Source organism: Pseudorca crassidens, chromosome 10 (genome assembly GCF_039906515.1).
Source record: "Pseudorca crassidens isolate mPseCra1 chromosome 10, mPseCra1.hap1, whole genome shotgun sequence".
In the NCBI taxonomy this organism is placed as follows: Eukaryota; Metazoa; Chordata; class Mammalia; order Artiodactyla; family Delphinidae; genus Pseudorca; species Pseudorca crassidens.
In genome coordinates, this window is record NC_090305.1 from 30,304,872 (window position 1) to 30,326,849 (window position 21,978).

Consider the following 21,978-nt stretch of genomic DNA (forward strand, 5'->3'; position numbering starts at 1 on the left):
CCACTTCTCCACACACAAAAATTGAAAGTAAAATCTTGGGAAAATATATACATAAACACTAACCAAAAGAAAACTGATATCAGAAGAAGGCAAAAAATAATGCTAGAGATAAAGAGTGACATTTTCTACTGAAAAAACAGTCCATCTACCAAGATTATATAACAGTTCTGAATCTGTGTGCATCCAATAATATAGCCTCAAAAATATATAAATCAAGCGCTTCCCTGGTGGCGCAGTAGTTAAGAATCCGCCTGTCAATGCAGGGGACACGGGTTTGAGCCCTGGCCCGGGCAGATCCCACATGCTACGGAGCAACTAAGCCCGTGCACCACAACTACGGAAGCTCGCACACCATGCTCTGCAATAAGAGAAGCCACTGCAATGAGAAGCCCGCACACCACAATGAAGACCCAACGCAGCCAAAAATAAAAAATAAATAAAATAAATGTATTAAAAATATATATATATAAAGCAAAAAATGAGATAACTGAAGTAAGAATTAGACAAATCCATGATCATAGGGAAGATTTTAACTTTCCTTTTTCAATACCTAATAGAAGAAGCAGATGAAAGTCAATAGGAATATGAAATAATTGAGTAACAAAAATAAACAGACACTAATTTATTATCATCTACAGAATACTATACCTAACAATGGAGGAACACATGTTATTTTCAAATGCACATGGAAATTTCCAAAGTTGGCCATATGCTGGGCCATAAAGCAAATCTCAAAACAAATTTCAGTAGATTAAAATCATAACAACTGTATTGTCTGACCACAGTGAAATTAAGCTAAAAATCAACAAAAAATAGAACTAGAAAATCTTCAACTGTTGTAAAACTGATCAATACATTTATAAATAACTCATGGATAAAGGAAAAAAATCTAAACAGAAATGGGAAGTATTTTGAACTGGATGATAAGGAAAATAAATCATATCAAAACTTGTGAGATGCAGATAAAGCTGTACTTAGAGGAAAATTAATAATCTTAAATGCATATATTAGAAAAGAAGAAAAGTTGAACACCAGTGATTTAAGTGTCCACAATTATCTTGGGATAAAAAGCAAACAGCAACAAACAAGTAAAAACAAAAAGAGAAGAAAGGAAATAATAAAGATAAGAGCAGAAATTAATGAAATTGCAAAGAAATGCACACTAGAGACTATTAATAAAGTCAAATATTCTCAAAAGAAAAAGAAAGAAAATTTAAAAATCCCTAATAAGACTGATTAAGATAAGAAGAAAAGGCACAAATCACTGATACTGGGTTTTAAAAATACCCCTATTTTTAATAGAGGTATTGCCTCAGATCCTACAAACATCACAGAAAAGTAATATGAGGATATTGCTTTAACTGATTCCCTATGTAGAATTTGCTACCGTGAAGAGATAATGCTTATTATCTCAAGCAAATATTCAAGTCAATTGTGGCAGTTATGTTTTGGGGGGTAAAGTTAAAGATTGGCCTTTATGTTGCTAAACTGAATTTTTTTTTTTTTTTTTTTTTTAGTTTAGTTAGAGTGACTCAGTTCTACAATGTTTGAAAAACCCTGTGTAAACTGACCAAACTGAGTCTTTGTACATGCAAAACAGAAGACTAGACTTTGGCCCCACAGTTATCCAAGACAATGGGCAGGGCTGCTGTAGTCCCAGTTGGATCCTTTCTGTGGAATAGCTAATTTGTAAATTTCCTCCATTGTACATGCAGGTAAGATCACGTTTTATGTATATTTATAGCCTGTATCTAGTAGAATGAGTAGCATTTTGCCCAGTGGAGACAACATAATGTGCAAAAGCATAGGGGCAGGAAATGGCATAGTATATTCGGGGAAGAGCAATGTTTCTGCTGCAGAGTAGGATATTTGAAGGAGTGCTGAGGGAGAAGCTGGCTGGACAGATAGGCTTGGTTTCATTTGTGAAAGGTCTTGGAACACACATCTTCCTATATCTGCTTTATCAAAAATTTCCAGACATGGGTGTGATACAGGCAAACTTGTATTTCAGAAGGCACACAAGTTCATTCTTAGAACTTCTCAATCGAGTGAATATGTCTTGTTTCCTTTCTTAGGTTATATGTAACAGCCATATGGAGCCCTCAGAATACTTTCAGTCGATTAACTGGTTGATAGACTCTTTCTTTTATCAGTAAACAAGCCAACTTGTTTTATACAAAGTGCTGTGGAAGACCCAGGTATTAGTTTTCTTCCTGCAGGAGTTTACAATATAGTAATGAAATAACACTTATGTACATAACACAGGAAGAAAATGGACCAGGAGTAAAAGGACTTGAATTCTAGATACATCTCCTCCATTTTAGTTGTTTATAAAAACAAATATTTAATAAGCACCTATTATGTGTCAGATATCTGTTAGACTTTAGGTATGCACTGATGAGCAAAATAGTCATGGGCTTTGTGTGTCCAATGGAGGATAATGACATCAGACAATCACAAAAATTTATTCAACAAATAATGTATTGAGAATCTAATATGTGCCAGGCACTGTTCTAGGTGCCTGAAGCAATAATGAAAAAGCAGACAGATCTGTGCCCATACAGAATTTACATTCTAGTGGGAGAAGACAGAAAACAAACTCTAGATGTACAATAAATAAGTAATGTATATATCTTATTAGAAGGGGATATGTTTTATGGTAAAAGAAATAGAAAGTCAGGTAAGGGTTTTTAGTAATGAGGAGGGGTACAGATAGGAGTTGGGATGGGTTGTCATTTTACACAGGACAGTTAGAGTGGTCTCATTGAGAAGGGATGTATAAGCAAAAACTTAGAATTTTGGAGAGTTGACTCTGCATATATCCAAGGGAAATGTATTCCTGGCAGAGGGAACAGCCAATGTAAAGATCCTAATATGGGAGCATTTTGGAGGGTTCCAGGCACAGCAACGAGGCCATATCCTCTGAAGCAGGGTAAGCAAGGGGGAGAAAAGCAGATGTAGGAGAGTTTGTGTAGATTTTGTAGGGCCTTGAGGGTCACTGTATGGACTTTGGCTTTTCCTGAAAGAAATGGAGAGCCATTATAGGAGTCTGAGTAGGGAGAGAGATGATCTGATTTATGCTTTAATGGGATGACCGGTTCCATGTTACAACCTGTAACTAAATCATGATAGGTGTGTCCTGAAATGGGATAACAGGGGGACCAAATTTATAAAATACCTGTGTATTGGGCCCTAAGCTTAGCTAGCCCCCTCAGACTCACTGGGTCATCTTGGTGCGGACCTGGTAGCATGCGGTATATATAAGCTCACGTAGAATACTGTTCCTTGGAAGTGATGCAGAATGACACATAATCTTGTTGCAGAATGGCACATAATCTAGAAGTGTTCTAGCAGTGAAAGCACATATTCTCAAAAGGAGCGATGTCACCCCCAAAGGGGTGAAAATTGATTCTTAACTTACTCTTTTTGATGTATAAAGCACAGATGTACATACAGTATGTAACAGATATGTAATATATTGGCAGTATTTTAATTTCATGGAAAAGATACCTAAAAAGGATCCTTTAGGGATGGGGTGGGAGTGGAAGGTTGTATGATCATAAAAAAGGTTGGAAAACAGCGACTTAAGAAGGGAGTGAGTGGCAGGAAGATCACTGAACTGGAGGTTAGGAAATCACAGCCAAAATCAGCTCCATCATTAACTCTGTGAACTTGGACCACTTGCTTCCCCTTTCGAGGTTCCAGCCTGCCTTCAAATGTAAAATCAGGTAGATTGTATGACCTTTTAGCTTTTCTCCAGGGCTAAAATTATGAGAAGGACTTGAGCTGGCTCTCCACTGAGTTATAAACACCAGATTATGGGAACTATGGTAATCTATCAGGTATTTGGACCCATCAAACCTCACCTTTCAATAAAAGAAAGGGATAGCATCAATAGACTTTAAAGTCTGTCTCTGGTCTCTTTCCCTTTATCTATTCTTTAAGCTATCCCCAAAGCTTGAATTCTAGAAATACTGCTTTAGTTCGCTCCAGAAGATTCCTGGATGCAACATTGGAGGCAAGGGTACAATGAAGTTTTGTCTCTAAGATGCTCATCAGGGCTTCCCTGGTGGTGCAGTGGTTGAGAGTCCACCTGCTGATGTGGGGGACACGGGTTCGTGCCCCGGTCCGGGAAGATCCCACATGCCGCAGAGCAGCTGGGCCCGTGAGCCATGGCCGCTGAGCCTGTGTGTCCGGAGCCTGTGCTCCGCAACAGGAGAGGCCACAACAGTGAGAGGCCCGCGTACCGCAAAAAAAAAAAAAAAAAAAGATGCTCATCAAATGCTTTGGAACCTGTCAACCAGAGTTGCATTGCTTCTCAATTTTCACATGATTTCTAGACACAAAAGTCCCTTTACAATCCGTCTGGGTTGTCACTTCAAAAAGAACGATGTACGTGGTGGGTGAAGGGATGCAGGAATTAGCAGGATAGAGTACCAGGTTAAAAAACAAAGAGCCTGTGTATTCGAGGCATCTGTAGATGACATCAACTAGACAACTTTGTGCATACAGTTCTTTACTTCAGAAGTCCTTTGAGGACAGAGAATGTGTCTGCTAACTCAAATGTTTAGTGCTCAACTCAGTATCCTGTACATAAGAGGATCTTTGTGAAGGTGTCTTGACTATGATGATCACACAGGTCGAAGAGAAAAAAGTAAAACTCAAAGCCATAAATCTTTGAGTCCCTTAGTTTGGGTGATCTGTACTGATGTGACCATAGACAAGGGCATTTATCTTCTTTTCCTTCTGTTATTTAATCACCTAGTGGTGTTTCCAGATAAGAAACATAAGTGGCACTCATTACCTAACTGGAGCATGTGCAGCACAGTCATCATAGGGTATCAATACTCAAACAACTGTTTTGTGTAATGAATTCAGCTATTCATAGATGAGTTACTATTGTGAAGAATTGTGCTCCACTGAACTGCAGGGACTTCTTGAATGTTGTCAACATTTGGAGGCAATTGGAAGAGGGAACACTATTTAGTGACAAATGGCTAAATATTCAGAATTTCAATGTATACTAGGAAGATAATTCAAGTCAACCTCTAGTTGATCCGAAGAATTTTGGAGTTACTGGCAATGAGGAAAACTATAGAGTCTGCTTGAAAATATCCTTAGGAGTGAAGGAGTTAACTGAGTGTTTAAGCTTTATCTCATGTCCAATGGTCTTGTGGTTTGCCGATTAAAGTCTCCAGTCAATAATTGTTAGGGACCTGTCATTGATAGCTGTTGCTAGTTGCTGTGTTTCAAAAGCCCGTTGATTCCTCTGCAAGGTGACACAGCATCCTCTATCCCTTTCCTCATTTCAGACCTACTCAGGTCTGCCTGCAAAAGGATCCACCAAATCAACAAGCATGAATGATGAAGACGGCAGCACCATCTATGACAGAATCCAAAAAGAGAGGACATATGAGGATTCAGACCAGCCAGCAGAAGACAAAGGTCCCCTTTACAATGATGTCCATGAAGACTTGAAGGCAGAAGCCAATTTATATGCCACTGAGTTGGAAACCCATGGGTACGACTCTGTGGCCATTTATGCTGTTGTTGGTCAGGAGAGCACCTCAGCCTCTTTTCAACGAGAAACAGGAGAATACCTCCTGCCTGAAAAAGTATACCCTGAGGCTCAGCATCCTCAACCTGGGGAGCCCCAGGAGAATGGAAGTGAGATGGAAGCAGATCCGACTTCTCCTTCCAGCTTCACCATCCAGCACAGCAGAGCCTTCTCCACCAGCGAGGACTCCCCTACCTGCTATTCTGCTGATGATGTTTCAGAAGAAAACGAATCAGCTTCCACTAACCCTGAGGTTAACCTCTTTGTGAAGGTAAGGGCTGCCTCTGACAGACACACCCGCACACGCAGATGGTGTTTTATTTTGCTCTGAGTGACCAGGGAAAGATGCATGGTGTCATGGTCCTTGGGGGTCAATATATATTAAAGAGTAGGGCTGATGGAATGGGTTGTTCCATAGATCACCCAGGACCGCTCAAAATTACAAGAATTGGTAAGTGCATTTAAAAGTGTGTGTCTAATCATTGACTTCTCTATACTACAGGCAAAGCATTTTTTAAGAGTTCACTTATGAGGGAGCAGAAATTGTTGCTCAGATCCTTTCCTTTGTGACAGACATTAAGTGCATTTTCCTGTCTGGTTAAATTTCTTTCATCGTCATCATTTTGAAAAACGAAACTAAGGCTTGTTGAAGTCAAATCGATGGTCCTTCTTAACGTTTCTAAGGTCACAGATAGTACTTCGTACGTATGGTCGATAAATGTTACGTCTGTCACCGAGCTTGCCCTTTTGGCGCCAATATAACTAAAATATCTGATGAGATAAAATGCTTTCTCTAGTAGTAATACACTTAGTGTCAGTGTTAATGTTTAGCCCTTAGTATACTCAAACAAAGAACTTTGGTGATCTTTGTATTAGACTGATATTCTAATAAAGATTATGGTTTTGAATATTATCAAAACATAAAAATCATTTCAGGGCTAAACAAATCATCTTTATAGATCAAGATGATGTTTTCCCCAACATTCCCCACCCAAATTCATATTTACACAAATTTTTATGTGAAGACAACAAAAATGATTACTCTATGAACCTATAAAAACCCCAGTCAACACTCATTTCTCCCCTTTCCGGTTTCGAATGAACTCCTTTAATGAAATGCACTTTCTTTTCTAATTTAATACATCATTATTTTCTATTTTTCTCTGCCTGTTTGGTGTATAAATCGTCTCCTTTATTCTACCACAAGGTCCATTTCAAAAGCACCGAGAGCGTTTGGTTCGTATTTAGGTACCTGGCAAACCTTGCCTGGGATTTTGTTGAGCATTTGGGAGGAAGAAGCGTGTGTAGACAGAGCCCTTGCTCTCAAGAAATAACAATGTGGTACAGGAGACAGACTTGCAAGTTGTGAATATTGGTGAAATGGAGGAGTGAGAGAGCGTTGTGCCGTGGGTATTCTGGGAATGCCCAAGGGTGGACGAAGGAGTAAGGAAAGGCTCCACAGAGGAGGGGACATTCAAACAGGTGCATTCAAGCAGCATTCCAGCCATTATATTCACACGACCGTTGTGTGAGTTTCAAAAAAAGTCACCTTTTTAAAAGTGAGGACTAGGTGTATTTTCCTCAAGACAGAGGCATCCCTGCAACTTCCTGCAAGAGACAAGATGAATCCATCATCATCGTCATGATCATCATCGTCATTATGGGCACATCAAACCATTACTTGCATGTTTGGCAAAGTGTTGATTTCATCAGAAATTAGGCTGAACCAAACAGAAGTAGGAGGAAATAGAAGTGTTGGCATCTCTAGCTGGTACCAGCAACAGGAAACACTACTTGATAGTGTCATGTGGTTCCTAAGTTACTTAAGATCCGTGGTTCCCTAAAGTAAATATTGGATCTAATTAACTCTTTACATTTACATTCTTTTTAGTATAATTTTGTTAACTAAGTGGACGTAGAATGTACCATCAACCTCAGCTCCTATGTGTGAACTCCTTTTTAGAGATTCTCAGCATCACTCAGTGAGAAGAAGGGCAGTCATAATCCTGGCTTCTCCACCCCCCAGCCCACCTCCACTGCGGTCCTTTATTCAATGAGGAGGGAAATGAGTAATATGAAAACAGGTGATACAGGGCTGCAGGGCTTGCATGGGAGTAGAGGGCGTGTGTGTGACCAGCCCAGGCTCCTCCCTCCTCCCAGCTCTGCAGAGGGGCTGCTGGAACCCCTGCATTGGACGGGGATCACCATCTTCCTAGCGGGCTTGTTGCTGGTGTTCTGGGCTTGTTCTCCTCCTGGGCTGTTTTGGTGTAGACCACTTGGGCTGCAGGTACACCTGTACTCATTTGTGTATGTTTCCACCTGTCTGGACAAGTCAGAGAAAATGTCATGCAGGTTAATAACTGTGTTCAACCAACTTTTCATTGAGGCTCGGCCATTTCAGGGTGTTGACCTGTTACTTACTTAGTTAAAATATGTCATTTATTTATTCATTCAACAGAGAGTTATTGCGCCAGGTTCTGGGTGTACAACAATGAAGAAAACAAAGGCCTGGCTCCCCAGCACTTTGCATCGTAGTGGGAGAGACAACAGATGGACAAATAGAGAAGTAAATATAAAATATGCCGAGTGGTGATAGTGCCATAAAGAAACATAAAGCAAAACAACGGGTGTGTTAACTTCCTACTGCTGCCCTAACAAATTACTACAAACGTAGTGGCTCCAAACCATATAAATTTATTCTCCTACCTTCCGGAGATCAATCGGAAATGAGTCTTAAAGGGCTAAAACAAGGAGTCAGCAGAGCTGTGCTCCTTCCGGAGGCTCCAGGCGAGAATTTGTTTCCTCCATTCTTCTAGCGATGGTCCTCATTCTTGACTCCTGGCCCATGTCACATCTCCCTTTCTCTCTGGCTTCCAGCTTCACCTTTTTTTTGGCCACACCATGCAGCATGCAGGCTCTTAGTTCCCCGACCAGAGATTGAACTCGTGCCCCCTTTAGTGGAAGCGCAGAGTCTTAACCACTGGGCCTCCAGGGAAGCCCCCAGCTTCCCCTTGCCTTCCAATCTGACTCCTTCTGCATCCCTCTTATAAGGAAACCTGTGATTAGTTTGGGCCCGCAGGATAATCCAGGTTAATCTCCTCATTTCAAGATCCTTAATTTAATCACTTCTGCAAAGTCCCTTTGGCTTCAAAGTCTCTGGGAATTAAAGCATGGGCCTATTTGGGAGCCATTGTTCAGCTTCCCACAGTGGGACGAGAATGATGCTGAGTAAGGGTGGGAGGAGTAGGGGTAGCCGGGGCGTGGGGGCGGGGGAGATAAGAGAGGTGGAGGTGGGTACAGGTCACGCCTAGGCCTGATGAGCCGTTGACAGAGCTTCCACTTTTTTTGTGTGTGTGTGTGCGGTACGCGGGCCTCTCACTGTCGTGGCCTCTCCCGTAGCGGAGCACAGGCTCCGGACGCGCAGGCTCAGCGGTCATGGCTCACGGGCCCAGCCGCTCCGCGGCATGTTGTATCCTCCCGGACTGGGGCACGAACCCGCGTCCCCTGCATCGGCAGGCGGACTCTCAACCACTGCGCCACCAGGGAAGCCCAGAGCTTCCACTTTTACCCTGAGAGATAAGGGGAGTCATCAGAGGGTTTTGGAAGGGAAATTCTGGCTGCCTTTTTGATGATAGACTACAGCAGAGAAAGGGTAGAGGCAGGGAGGACAGGTTGGAGGCCCTTGAAAAACTAGGCAGGGGAGGACGGTGGATTGGACGATGGTGACAACAGTGGAGCTGGTGCCAAGTAGATTGGGATTGTTGGGAAGAGAGAGCCCAGCGGTTTTGCTGGTGGGTCTGATGTGTAGTATAAGGAAGGGAAGGAGCTAAGTTTGACTCTAGGGGTTTAGACAAGAGCTATTGAGTGAATGGAGATGTTATTCTCACTTCACCTGTGGACCTCTTCTCCAGGAACATATGATCCAGAAAATGTGTTCACAGTCATTCATATATCCACTCCTCCCTCCCTCCCTTCCTTCCTTCCTTCCTTCCTTCTTTCCAACATTTACAAGATACTTACTACGTGCCACGTACTGGATGTAAGAGATGAATGCAGCACAACCCAAGTGCACTGTCCTGTGGGCAAAGACAGAGAAACACAATTCTTGAAAATAATAAGAGGAAAGAAATAACTGCTTCTTGGTCATTGGCTGAGATCCAGTGAAGGAAAAGTCTCTAATGAGAGCTGCAATTCATGTTGTAAGGCAACCAAGAGGAGTTGTCAGTTCAGAATTTGCTGATAGGATTATAAGAATTTCTTGCTGCTTTCTGCTAAAGTTGAAGGACCTGTAGACATTTTCCTAATTGTGTGTGTGTGTGTGTGTATGGAAGAGAAAGAAAGAGAGGGACGAGAGGGACAGAGACTGAGGGAGGAAAGGAGATAGAGATATAGAGGGAGATAAGAGATAGAGAGGGAGATGGAGAGGGAGAGAGAGAGAGAAAAAATATTCTGGTATTTAACACAAAGGAAAAAAAGTAATCTGACGATGACAGTTGCAAAGAAAAATGGTACAAATGAACACCATTTGTCCTGCACATAATTGATGTCATTGATTATGGAAGGCAGTATATATATGTATGCTGTAGAGCACGTTTTCAAGTCAGGTTGCATGGTTTGAATCCTGGCTTAGCACATTAATTTCTGTTAAATTGTTTACCACTTTTCTCATTGGTAAAATGGATGTCATAATGATACGTTCCTCATAGGGTGGTTATGAAGATTGAATAAGAGAATCCATGTAAATTGCTTAGTATAGCATCTGACGTATAGTAAATGCTCAATATTTAGGAGGCTAAATTATTATTGTTTATTGTGATGAATTTGAATCATACATAAAATAACAATTTTTATTTTAGGCACTGTGACTTATAGTTAGTAGACATTATAAATGTTCTGTTAGCTGATATTAATGTGACGGTGTAATATTGTGGAAAGAGCACTGGTCAGGAAATTCTAACACGACTTTGTCAATGATTCACTATGAAACATTCTTGGACCCAAGTTTCCTCATCTCTGAAGTGCAGTCCATTCCAGCTCTTACAGTCTTTGACCAGGGTATGTGGCTCCAGCTCTGTATCAGTGTCACGTGTCTGGCACCATCTATTGTCCACTTGAGCAGACCACTTGATAGTGATTAGGGTCTCTAGATTTGGGTGTGGTAGGGAGGGCCAGCAGGAAATCAACACGCCTTTCCACCCTCAGCTCACGTGAAGCCTGTCCCTTGGAAGGCATCCTCAGGGGCTGTCTCTGATTAGGCACTCACAGAGTCCCCATGTAGAGTTGCACAGGTTGTGCACTGAGCAAAGTTAGGGGGCCCCATTCACAGAAAATATAAACGGCGTCCTTCTAGAGTCAGGCAACATATGAGCCCTGATAAATGTTTCTTAGACTCATAGCCTGGAGTATTTTTGTCTAAAAGAGTGACTCCCTATAATTTGGTTCAGCATAATGGAAAGAGTCACAGAATTGTCAGTAGAACTCGTTATTATTGCTCTAACACAGGAGCCTGATGCTGTTCCAGGGGTCATGGTATCCGAATAGAGTATTCAACCTAATCCACGGGCTGTTAGAATACTGTAATTAGGATGAAAAATATTAAGCCATATTTCTATTTAACCTAGTCTTCTTAAATGTTATTTTATATATTTCATCACATGTACAGTGTATTCTTACAGTAGTACGTTAATATAATTTGTAAATGAATAAATATTGTGGGGAAATCGTTAAGTTCTGTATTGGGAGGCATGCTCAGTTTTTACACTCTTATTGACTCATAGGCTTTCCTTCCTTTTCTGCCACCACCTGGGGTCTGAGACTCTTTCCTCAGCCAAGAGCAAGTGAGAATAGGTCCCCTCACCTCCCGGGTCCTTCCCGGGAGTTTTCATAAGCAACACACTGAGTCCATTTGCTTTGGAGGCAAACAAACATTCACCGTCTCAGTCGAGGAGCTAAGAAATCGCATGGAGGAAATGAGGGACATGCAGCTAGATTTGCATGTGGAGATCTGATTCAGGTGAGGAGCAGTGGGGATGTGCCGGGTGGTGGTCTCAGCAGACGCAAAGGCACAGCACGTATGCACGTATATGTGAGGAGATATATTTGGCTGGAATGGAGGGAAGGTCCACATTGGTACAGAGCAGAGGCTGAGGTCGAAGGACCAGGAGTATAGTCTTTTTTTTTTTAATCATATCTTTTATTCTCCTATTATCTTTGGGTTTTTTGCTGTTGGTTTGTTTATTGAAGTAGGGTTGATTTACAATGTTGTGTTAGTTTCAGGTATACCGCAAAAGTGATTCAGTTATACATACATATATAATTTTTTTCAGATTCTTTTCCCTTATGGGTTATTACAAAATATTAGGTATAGTCTTTCATGGCAAACTGAGCAGCTTGGATTTTATCCTGAAGGCAACTGAGTGTAACAGAATGTTTTGAAAGAGAATATCATTAGCGAAGCAATGTTTAGGGTGATGGATAAGCAAATTAAAAAGTATTTCCACCTGTTGGTGTAGAACAGGACAAAACAGACATCTACCAACTTTCATTTCTAAGATTAGTTCAAGCGTTTGAATGTAAATACATTGTGTATAATGACTATCTCCTTTTTTAGTTATTTATTCATTCAGCTGTCTGTCTGAATATGTCCAAGTATTTAGATCCTTGATTTCATACAGACAAATTTCTGGAAAAAGTTACCAAATGTGATGCTGATTTATATACTATCTCTATGGGTATCTAGGTACTTTATATTTGGTTGGGGGAGAGGGATAATGTGGATTTGGCACCAAGTTTTTTTTTTTTGCGGTACGCGGGCCTCTCACTGTTGCGGCCTCTCCCGTTGCGGAGCACAGGCTCCGGACGCGCAGGCTCAGCGGCCATGGCTCACGGGCCCAGCCGCTCCGCGGCATGTGGGATCCTCCCGGACCGGGGCCCGAACCCGTGTCCCCTGCATCGGCAGGCGGACTCTCAACCGCTGCGCCACCAGGGAAGCCCTGGCACAAAGTTTTGATTGATGTTGTTTTAGTACAGTTCCCAGTAAAAAAATGTGTTTGTGAGGTCTGTCTTAGCCTGGCTGGACTACTCAAAATTTTACATTTAGATGCCTGGAGATAGCTGGAGCCCTGCAAGGGGCTCCCTGTTCACAAGCCCTAGGAACAGCCTGCTTTAATGTCAGTAATAAGCACACATCAAATATGTCTTTGGAAACGTCTGTGAGAAAGTGGAAGTCTGAGCCTGTTGTGTGTGCCCAACTATGCTTTCGTGGAACCCTTGAAACGTATGAGTATGGAACAAGGGGCAGGTTTGAACAAAGATTTCTACTTCTTGTCATAATGTCCTCTTAATTAGGGAACAATCAAGCCCAAATCACTTTCTAGGTGCCCGTATGAACTACTCTGCTCACTGAATCAATGCCATCAATCAAAGAGAGAACAGAATCCTAGTGCTATAACAAGAATATTGAAAACCAGATGAGTCAAGTAACTTGCCCAAGGCTGATGGCAAATTAGTAGCAGAGCCAGGGCTTTGGCCAGCCCGCCGCTTCCAGGGCACTTTCCTTCCTATTGGCATTCCTAGCCTGGGGTGCTGGATGCTCGTGAAGGTGCTACAGGAGGTTCAGGAACATTCTAAAACTCCATGCAAATTTTTTGTGGAAGCTGCTTCCAGGAGGGTCCATGAACTCTTGCTGTTGTCTATCTCTGTGATGCATTGCGCTTCCCTACCTGGGTCCTCATGCCTTGTGTCTCCATGTGGGAGGGGGAGAATGACTGAGCAGCCCAACTAACTCCTGTCCTTTCCGTGGAGTCAGCCGCTTGCTCTAAGCCTTTTAGCAACTTGAGAAACCATGGGAAGGAACACTGACAAAAGAGTAATAAAGATGCATTACCTGAATCATCATGGGGGGATTATGTCCACTCTGAAAAGGAAGGTGATGTGATATTCTGAAATACATACCACCAAATTAGAATCCACCTATTTTCCAAGGGAAATTTTGGACATTTTTTCCCCAGAGGGACTGCTAACTTAGTGTCAACTCAACCACACCTCATCCCACCACCTTGGTGGACAGTGTCACCAATTGTACAAGCTAAAACTTTTTAGTAACTTAGATTTCTGCTTCTTTACTGCCCAACATTCCAGTCAATTTCACCTCCTAAAGTGTTCTCATCTCTCCATCTTGGCCACCATTGGCCATGGTCATCTTGACCACAGTTATTCAACTTGTTGCTCTGCCTCTAGACTTATCTTCCTCCTAAGAAGCCCCACATAGTCACCAGAATGGCATCTGAACACACCATTCCCTGTTTCAAGCTATACAGTGGCTCCCCACTGCCCCCAGGAAAAAGGCTGGCATGAGAGAATGTACAGAAGGGTCTTCATGCCTCATCAGGCTTTTAGCCAAGACCTCATCACCTGCTATTCTCCACTCACACTTTGCCTTGAAAAATGTTGACTTGTATTTCCCTGCATACTTCATGTCATTTCATGACACTGGGTCTTTGCTCAAGCTGTTCTCTTTCAGTGCTCTCCCTTCCTGGGACAGCCTACCATCCTTTCAGACCCAGCCGAGAAGTCACCTTTTCCAGAAGCTTTTCTTGGCCCCTCCAGGCAGGGCTGGGTTGGGTCTTACCTCAATGTACCAGTCTGCTAGGGCTGCCATAACAAAGTACCACAGACTGGGTGGTACAAAGTACACAGAAATTTATTTTCTCTCAATTTGGAGGTTAGAAGTCTCCAGAATTCTCCAGGAGGCTAGAAGGCTAGAATCAAGGTGTGGCATGGTTGGTTTCTTCAGAGGCCTCTCTCCTTGGCTTGTAGATGCTGTCTTCCTCCTGTGTCTGCCCGTGGTCCTTCCTCTGTGTGTGTCTGTGTCCTAATTTCCTCTTCTTATAAGGACACAAATCATATTGGATTAGGGGGTCCACTCTAATGATACCATTAGGATCACCCTAATGATCTCATTTTACCTTAATTACCTCATTAAAGACCCTGTCTCCAAATACAGTCACATTCTGAGGCACTAAGGATTAGGATTCAACATATGAACTTTGGGGAGACACAACTCAGCCCATAACACTTAATGTTATAATTCTCTCACTGAAGGAGCATCTGTCTTTTATCCATTTTCATATACACAGGCCATGGCTACTTAAATGATGATTGAATTAGAAAGGAAGGAGGGAATAAGTTACTCCTAGGGAGGCTCAGGGCAATGGGGGAGGGGAGGAAGGCTTGTCCCAGGGGCCTGCAGCTGTAATGAGAACGGTGCTCCAAGCCCCTGTGTTAGTCTCATAGAGCTGCTGTAACAAATTACCATAAACTTGGTGGCTTAAAACAAAAGGAACTTATTCTCTCATCGTTCTAGAGGTCAGAACTCTGAAGTCAAGGTATAGGCAGAGTCACACTCCCTCTGACAGCTTTAAGGGAGAATCCTTCCTGCCTTTTCCAGTTTCTGGTGGCTCTTGGCATTCCTTGGCTTATGGCTGCATCACTCCCATCTCTGCTTCCATCATCACATGGCCTTCTCTCCTGCGTCTCTGTATCTGTTTTCTCTTCTCTTCTTTTATAAAGACTTGTTAATGGATTTAGGGCCCATCCTAATCCAGCATGATCTTACCTCAAGATTCTTCATTTAATTACTCTACAAAGACACTTTTTCCAAATAAGGTCACATTTACAAGTCTGTTTGGGCATAGCTTCGGGGAGGGAGGAACACTTCAACCCACTACATACAGCCCCTGAAGGTAGGACTGGGTTGAGTTGAAGCATGGGAACTCTGGACATGGACAGCCACTCCTGGGATCCACATATCCCACCCAATGCAAGGGGTTCTATGAGAATTCAGTGGACTGTTTGCACCTTCATCGCATTAGTTCTGCAGCATTCATGAGACCTCCTGGCACGTGCCTAGCATCACCCTGAAGTTGGGCAGGAAGCCAACCACTGAGTGCTTAATGTCATTTGCTGGGCTTAGAAGGGATGTTTGAGTCGAAGGACCTGAGGATTCCCACAGCGGTTGGTGTGAAACAGTGTAAGGAATGGCCTGCGGAAACAGTGTGGCCATAGCTCATTCCACATGTCCTGGTTCCTGGGTCTAGCTTTGTGTTTCTGCATCTATATAATTGACCAAACACTGTTCTGACAAACACAGTGACCAAGAGAAGGAGGGTAGTGTCAACACTGGGAGAAAGAACGTCCACTGACTGGGATGGGGCTGACGATCAGAATATCTGGGGAGAGGGACAGTGACACGGATGATGGATCCTTTTCTGGACTCCCATTTTTTAAAGGGTAACTCACCAGACTGTCAGGGCCTTGACGGAATGGATGATGTCTTTCTTATTTCCACAACGCATTGTCCTGTGGGGTGCTGGGCTTGTCGTAGGGGGCTCCATAAATGTTGGACAAACTGAACTGACACTTCAGGTAGCCTTCACCCAGTGTTCTCTAGCTACATCTTATTCACCTGTGTTTGTACTCCCACCATTAGTGTGGAGGCTGGCCCATAGTCATAAATATTTTTCAAATTGAATTAAACTGAACTTGTTATGGGAAAAGTAGTTAAGTTCTTTTTTGAAGGGAAAGCTTATTAGTGTATTCTGGGAAATGTGATCAGCATTTTCAAGCAAAGGCCCTATGTCCCTGCATCCATTGATGGGGGATGGGGGATGGGTGAATGGTAAGTCATGGTAAGAAGCCAGCTGATATGGGGGAGAAAAGAGAAGGAGAAATTCATATTACCTGAATGTTTTCTTTGAACTATGTGCTGTAAGTCACCTGCTTTATTGAAATTATCTCTGTAATAGGACTTAGGAGCAAGGTCCGCATCTGGATTCTGACACTGGGTAACCATGCAATGTTGGGGAAGTCGTTTGCACTCTCTGGGCCTTAGATTTCTCAACTGTAAAATAAACAGTTGGAATAAGTTGAGCCCAAGAGCCCCCACTGGTTCTAACCTGCGGAGCGTGGAAGCTTCATTCTCCTCTACAGTAAAATAGTCTCCCTCCCACGCCCCCACCCCAGCTTAAATTTATATTATCATGAGGCTCTCTGAACTATATACTGAACATACTCTTAGACAGCCCTGTGACTTGTTAAATGGGGGAAGAGGGAGATAGCAAGTAACAAAGAAAAAGATGTTCTCACACAGAAACAGGATTTTGACTCAACTCATATTGAATAGTAACAGGTTTTGGAGCCCCATTGACTCTTCTCCCCTTTTGAATCGGTTTACCATTTGCATGGTTCAAAATTTGAAAGGTACAAAAGATAGTCTCTCCCCCACCATACTCCTTCAGACATCCCATTTCCATTTTCTGAGGTGATTTATTCTAAACTTTCATGTATGTGCTTCCTGAGACAGTTTACACACATCCTGGCAAATATATGTATGTTTGTATATTCGAAATTATCTCTTTTCCCTTTTATTTAATACAGATGGTATTATACTATATATCCTATTATGTACCTTCCTTTTTTGAGAGTCAGTTTTGTTGGGACATAATTTACATACACTAAATTCAGCAATTTTAAGTGTACTCTTCAATGAATTTTGAACAAATATATACAGCTGTGTAACAATCATCACAATCATGATATGGAACATTTCCATAATCTCAAAAAGGTCTCTCTTGACCCTTTGCCATGAGTCCCCTCCAAGCCACACCCTGAATCTTGGAAAACACACATCTTTCTATCATTATAGTTTTACCTTTTCAAAAGTATCGTATAAATAGAATTAAACTCTGTAATCGTTTGTATGTGGTTTCTTTCTCTTAGCATAATGCTTTTGAATTCATCCGTGTCAGTACATATATCAGCAGGTGGTTCCTTTTTATTACTGAGTAGTATTCCATTGTGTGAATATACCACAATTCGTTCATTCATTCAGAAGTTGATGGACATGGATTCTTTCCCAGTTTTTGGCTATTATTAATAAAATGGCTATAAACATTCACATATAAGCTTTTGTGTTGATTGTGTTTTCATTTCTCTTGGTCAAATACCTAAGGGTGGAATTATTGGGTCATATGGTCAGTGAATGCTTAACCTTATTAAAAAAAATCTTTCAAATTATTTTCAAAGTGGCTGGAAGAATTTATAAAAGATTTCTTTTTGCTCCTTTTCCAGTACTTGGTATTTTCAATCTTTTAAGTTTTAGGTATACTGATAAATATATAATGATCTTTCATGGCAGCTTTAATTTACAGTTTTTCTAATGACTAATAATAACGTTAAGCATCTTTTCATGTACTTACTAGCCATCATTAGATCTTCTTTGATGAAGTATCTGTTCAAATATTTTGCTTATTATTGTTATTTTAGCATTATCATATTATTGAATTTTAAGAGTTCCTTATATGGTCAAGGTACAATTTCTTTATCAGGTAAATATTTTGGAAATAGTTTACAAAGTGACTTGACTTTTCATTTTCATAAGTGTCTTCTTTTTTTTTGGTGATACACGGGCCTCTCACTGTTGTGGCCTCTCCCGTTGCGGAGCACAGGCTCCGGATACGCAGGCTCAGCGGCCATGGCTCATGGGCCCAGCCGCTCCGCGGCATGTGGGATCTTCCCAGACCGGGGCACGAACCCGTGTCCCCTGCATTGGCAGGTGGACTCTCAACCACTGCACCACCAGGGAAGCACCCATAAGTGTCTTTTGAAGACTAAAGATTTTGATTTTGATGAAGTCCATTTATCAATTTTTTTTCTTCTATGGTTTGTGCTTTTTGTGTTCTAAGAAATATTTGTCTAGTCCATGGTCACAAAGATATTCTCCTATATTTTCTTCTAGAAGTTTCTCAACTTTAGGTTTTATATTTAGTTCTATGATCCATTTTGAGCTAATTTTTCATAGGGTGCAAATATGGCTTGCATCTATCTATCTATCTATCTATCTATCTATATCTAACTTTATCACAATCTCTCTCTTTCTGCAGCTCCATCCCTTCTGGTATTTAGATCTGCGAATTCTAGCTGCCTTGACCTTCCGAAACACCAAACTCTGTTGTCTCCTCAACTCAGAAAGACCACCAGCCTCTATTTGGGTTCTATGCTGTCTGTCTCTAATGTCTGAAAACCATCACTTTGTGAAGTTTGTCTGCTTTACTCAATATTTAAAGAAATCTTCCAATTGTTAAGTGTAAATCTGGTTCCTTTTAATCCATCCTGGCCAGAAATGGAGGTTGTCAAAATTGACTTTAAGATCCCCATTTCACTTGGGTTGCTTCTCCTTTCTTTCCAGATATTGGCCCCTTAAAGTCAAGTTTGAATTGGAGTTTGGAATATAGCCATGAAGTTCAACTAGACTAAAGTCTAATGATAATGACATTAAAGTGATATAGTAGGAGTCAGCTATCGCAAGTATGTTGGCCTTCAGGCAAAGACTGCTTGCTGACCTTCCATCTTTCTATTTCCTTTTAAGACTATGTTGTCTTTTGCAAAGTCTTTATTTTGTACCTTAAGTTCTGAGTAATGACAAGACAGGAAAACAAATGTCCCAGCTAATCATTCACCAACATAAGTCATAATACAATTCCATCTTCTCATCTTTTAACCTCTTACCATTCAAGCCTCTGATGATTCCATGAGTTCCTTGGATGACCCTAGGAAAAGAGGTCTTCACTACCATAAAAAGCGAATCCTAGGGGCTTCCCTGGTGGTGCAGTGGTTGAGAGTCCGCCTGCCGATGCAGGGGACACGGGTTCGTGCCCTGGTCCGGGAAGATCCCACATGCCGCAGAGCGGCTGGGCCTGTGAGCCATGGCCGCTGAGCCTGCGCATCTGGAGTCTGTGCTCCGCAACAGGAGAGGCCGCAACAGTGAGAGGCCCGCATGCCGCAAAAAAGAAAAAAAAAAAGAAGGGAACCCTATGTTTAAAAAAAATTTTTTTTTTAATTTATTTTTGGCTGCGTTGGGTCTTCATTGCTGTGTGCGGGCTTTCTCTAGTTGCAGTGAGAGGGAGCTACTCTTCGCTGTGGTGCACGGGCTTTTCACTGTGGTGGCTTCTCTTGTTGCGGAGCATGGGCTCTAGGCGTGCGGGCTTCAGTAGTTGCAGTATGCAGGCTCAGTAGTTGCAGCACATGGGACCTAGAGTGCGTAGGCTTCAGTAGTTGTTCCATGCGGGCTCAGTAGTTGTGGCTCGTGGGCTCTAGAGCGCAGGCTCAGTAGTTGTGGTGCATGGACTTAGTTGCTCCACGGCATGTGGGATCTTCCCAGATCAGGGATTGAACCCATGTCCCCTGCATTGGCAGGCGGATTCTTCACCACCGTGCCACAAGGGGAGTCCCAGGAATCCTGTTTTTAAGCTACCTTCCAATACCCAGGCCCAAAGTGTCCAGAATGGATTTGTGTATAAATTGTATTGTGTACATGGGAAAATGCACTGACTGGCAGCTCTGCTCCCAAATGACACTCCCTTAAAAATATGAGATGACTCTCCCTGTGAGTGGAGCATGAAGTTTAGCCCTGAAACCAAATATTTTGTGTAATCTTGTGAGGTCAAAGATTAAGAACCTGGGCTTTAAGCCATGCCCCATTTTTATGCTTTATAAGCAGAACCTTCCTTTCATGAGCCTGTGGGTTTGCAAAAGTGCTAGCCTCTCATCATTGCCTGGACTTGGTGCACAACAGTAACATGGCAACAGCTGAAATAAACAAGAGAATGCATTGTTTAGGAAACCACTAAGGTTCTGAGGTTTCAGTGATAACAATTTCAGGGTAAGTATGTAAGGTGGTAATGAATAACTGACATGAGTGCCTTTTGTTAATTGCAGTACAACTGCATATTTTCTTCCCCCTACAGAAGTATTTTTGTCCTGTTCTCCTAAGGTAGCAAGAAAGGAAAGAATTTGGTGGAGAGTCTTTTTATATTTACAATAGCAACCCTCTATAAACTGGCTTGATTCTTCTAGAACCGTGCTATTCAAAACACTAGCCATTAGCTCTGTGTGGCTATTTAAATTTAAACTAATTTAAGTGAAAAAATCTTAAAAATGCTTTTCCTTAGTCATGCTATCCATATGTGGCTACTGGCTACTCTATTGGAAAGTAGAACTAGGGAACATTTCTAGCATTATAGAACGTTCTATAGGACAGTGCTACTGTACAGCGTCCTGGGTTCAGCTGTGGCATGAAGACCAATCATTTATGTGGTCACAGGCCTTTCCTTGGGTCTTTATTCCCTTGTCTAAAAATAAGAGATAGGGTGATTGCGTTTAGTGAGACAGAAGAGTGGTCATGCCCACAAAATAAAGAAATCACCAGTGAAATTTATTCTCATCGATAAATAGTATCTGTGCTACAAGTTCATATGAATCAATTGGTTTAAAATGGCAACTGTTTAGGAAAAGCTCTACAACTCATAACCAGCGCTTGTGAATCTCAGTAAATCTGTCAATAACCATTGGCCATGCCCAAACCCATTGAAGGTGTCTCTGTGGCAATGTTACCCATCAAAGCTGCAGTAACTTTGAGGACTGAAGATTCTGCCTCGCCAGCCACTTGGGCCAAACATAGCATTAAGCCTGGAGCCCAGATACAGAGATCAAGGTCCTTCTCCTTAATCAAAACAACTTGCCACAATAAAGCAGGGAGGGTTATCTGGGGTGGGGGAAGGTGGCTGCTTACTGAGAAGATATGAGGGTGAAGGCTGAGCGATTCTCTTGTAAGTGTGATGAGTTCTTATTCCATAATAAACATTGTATTACTGAAAGAATGAGCTCAGGTCTATTGCCTGTTCCTTCCTGTGTATCCCTTTAATCCATCTCCAATAAACAGGTTGATGAGTCTTTATGGAGCCTACACTGCACTTGGGGTGCAGATGCTGTGAGAGGTAGAAAAGCAGTCTAAGACGGGGGCCTTTTCTGTGAGGCTCTGACCTGCTGGCTAGAAGGAAGAATTAACACACACCATGAAGCATTTAGAAATTAATATGAGAGTTGAGAGAGAATCAGTTGCCAGAATACATGATGTATGGTATCAAATAAGCACTGAAGGTAAGAGTGCTGGACTTATCAGGGAGGGCTTCATGGAAGAGGCAGACCTTAAACTTTGAAGGAAATGTAGGCACACAGGTTGCAGACAGGACGAAGGACAAGATGCCAGGCCTCAGCAATCACATCATCCTTCTCAATCCTATGTCACTGGGAGGCAGTTTAGCATAGTGGCTTACAGCAGAAAGCCTTGGAGCTAGACTGTGTGACTCACATCCTGATCCTGTCTCTTATTAGCTATGTAGACTTAGCCAATTTATTTAACCTTTCACTGGATTATTATGAGGATGAAATAAGTTCATATATGTAAAAGTCTTAGGTACAAAATAAGCATCATATAACTATTAGTGGCCCCCTCCCACTCCAATCTCTTTTTCTCAGGCCTTACTTGTTTTTACCTGTATTTACATTGAACATCTCTTCTTTTA

At 42.0% G+C, this 21,978-nt stretch overlaps 1 protein-coding gene across 3 annotated transcripts in view; it reads left to right on the top strand.

The window, feature by feature from the left end:
* Positions 1 to 21,978, top strand: part of CLIC5 (chloride intracellular channel 5) — a 196,690-nt gene that overhangs the window by 22,518 nt on the left and 152,194 nt on the right. For 2 of the 3 annotated variants that reach the window (XM_067752779.1, XM_067752777.1), the window contains exons 3-4: positions 1,518 to 1,715; positions 5,313 to 5,828. In XM_067752779.1, coding sequence (XP_067608880.1) covers positions 1,710 to 1,715; positions 5,313 to 5,828 — 522 coding nt within the window. In that variant the 5' untranslated portion in view covers positions 1,518 to 1,709. The remainder of the gene's footprint in view (positions 1 to 1,517; positions 1,716 to 5,312; positions 5,829 to 21,978) is intronic. The other variant, XM_067752778.1, reaches the window with a different exon arrangement.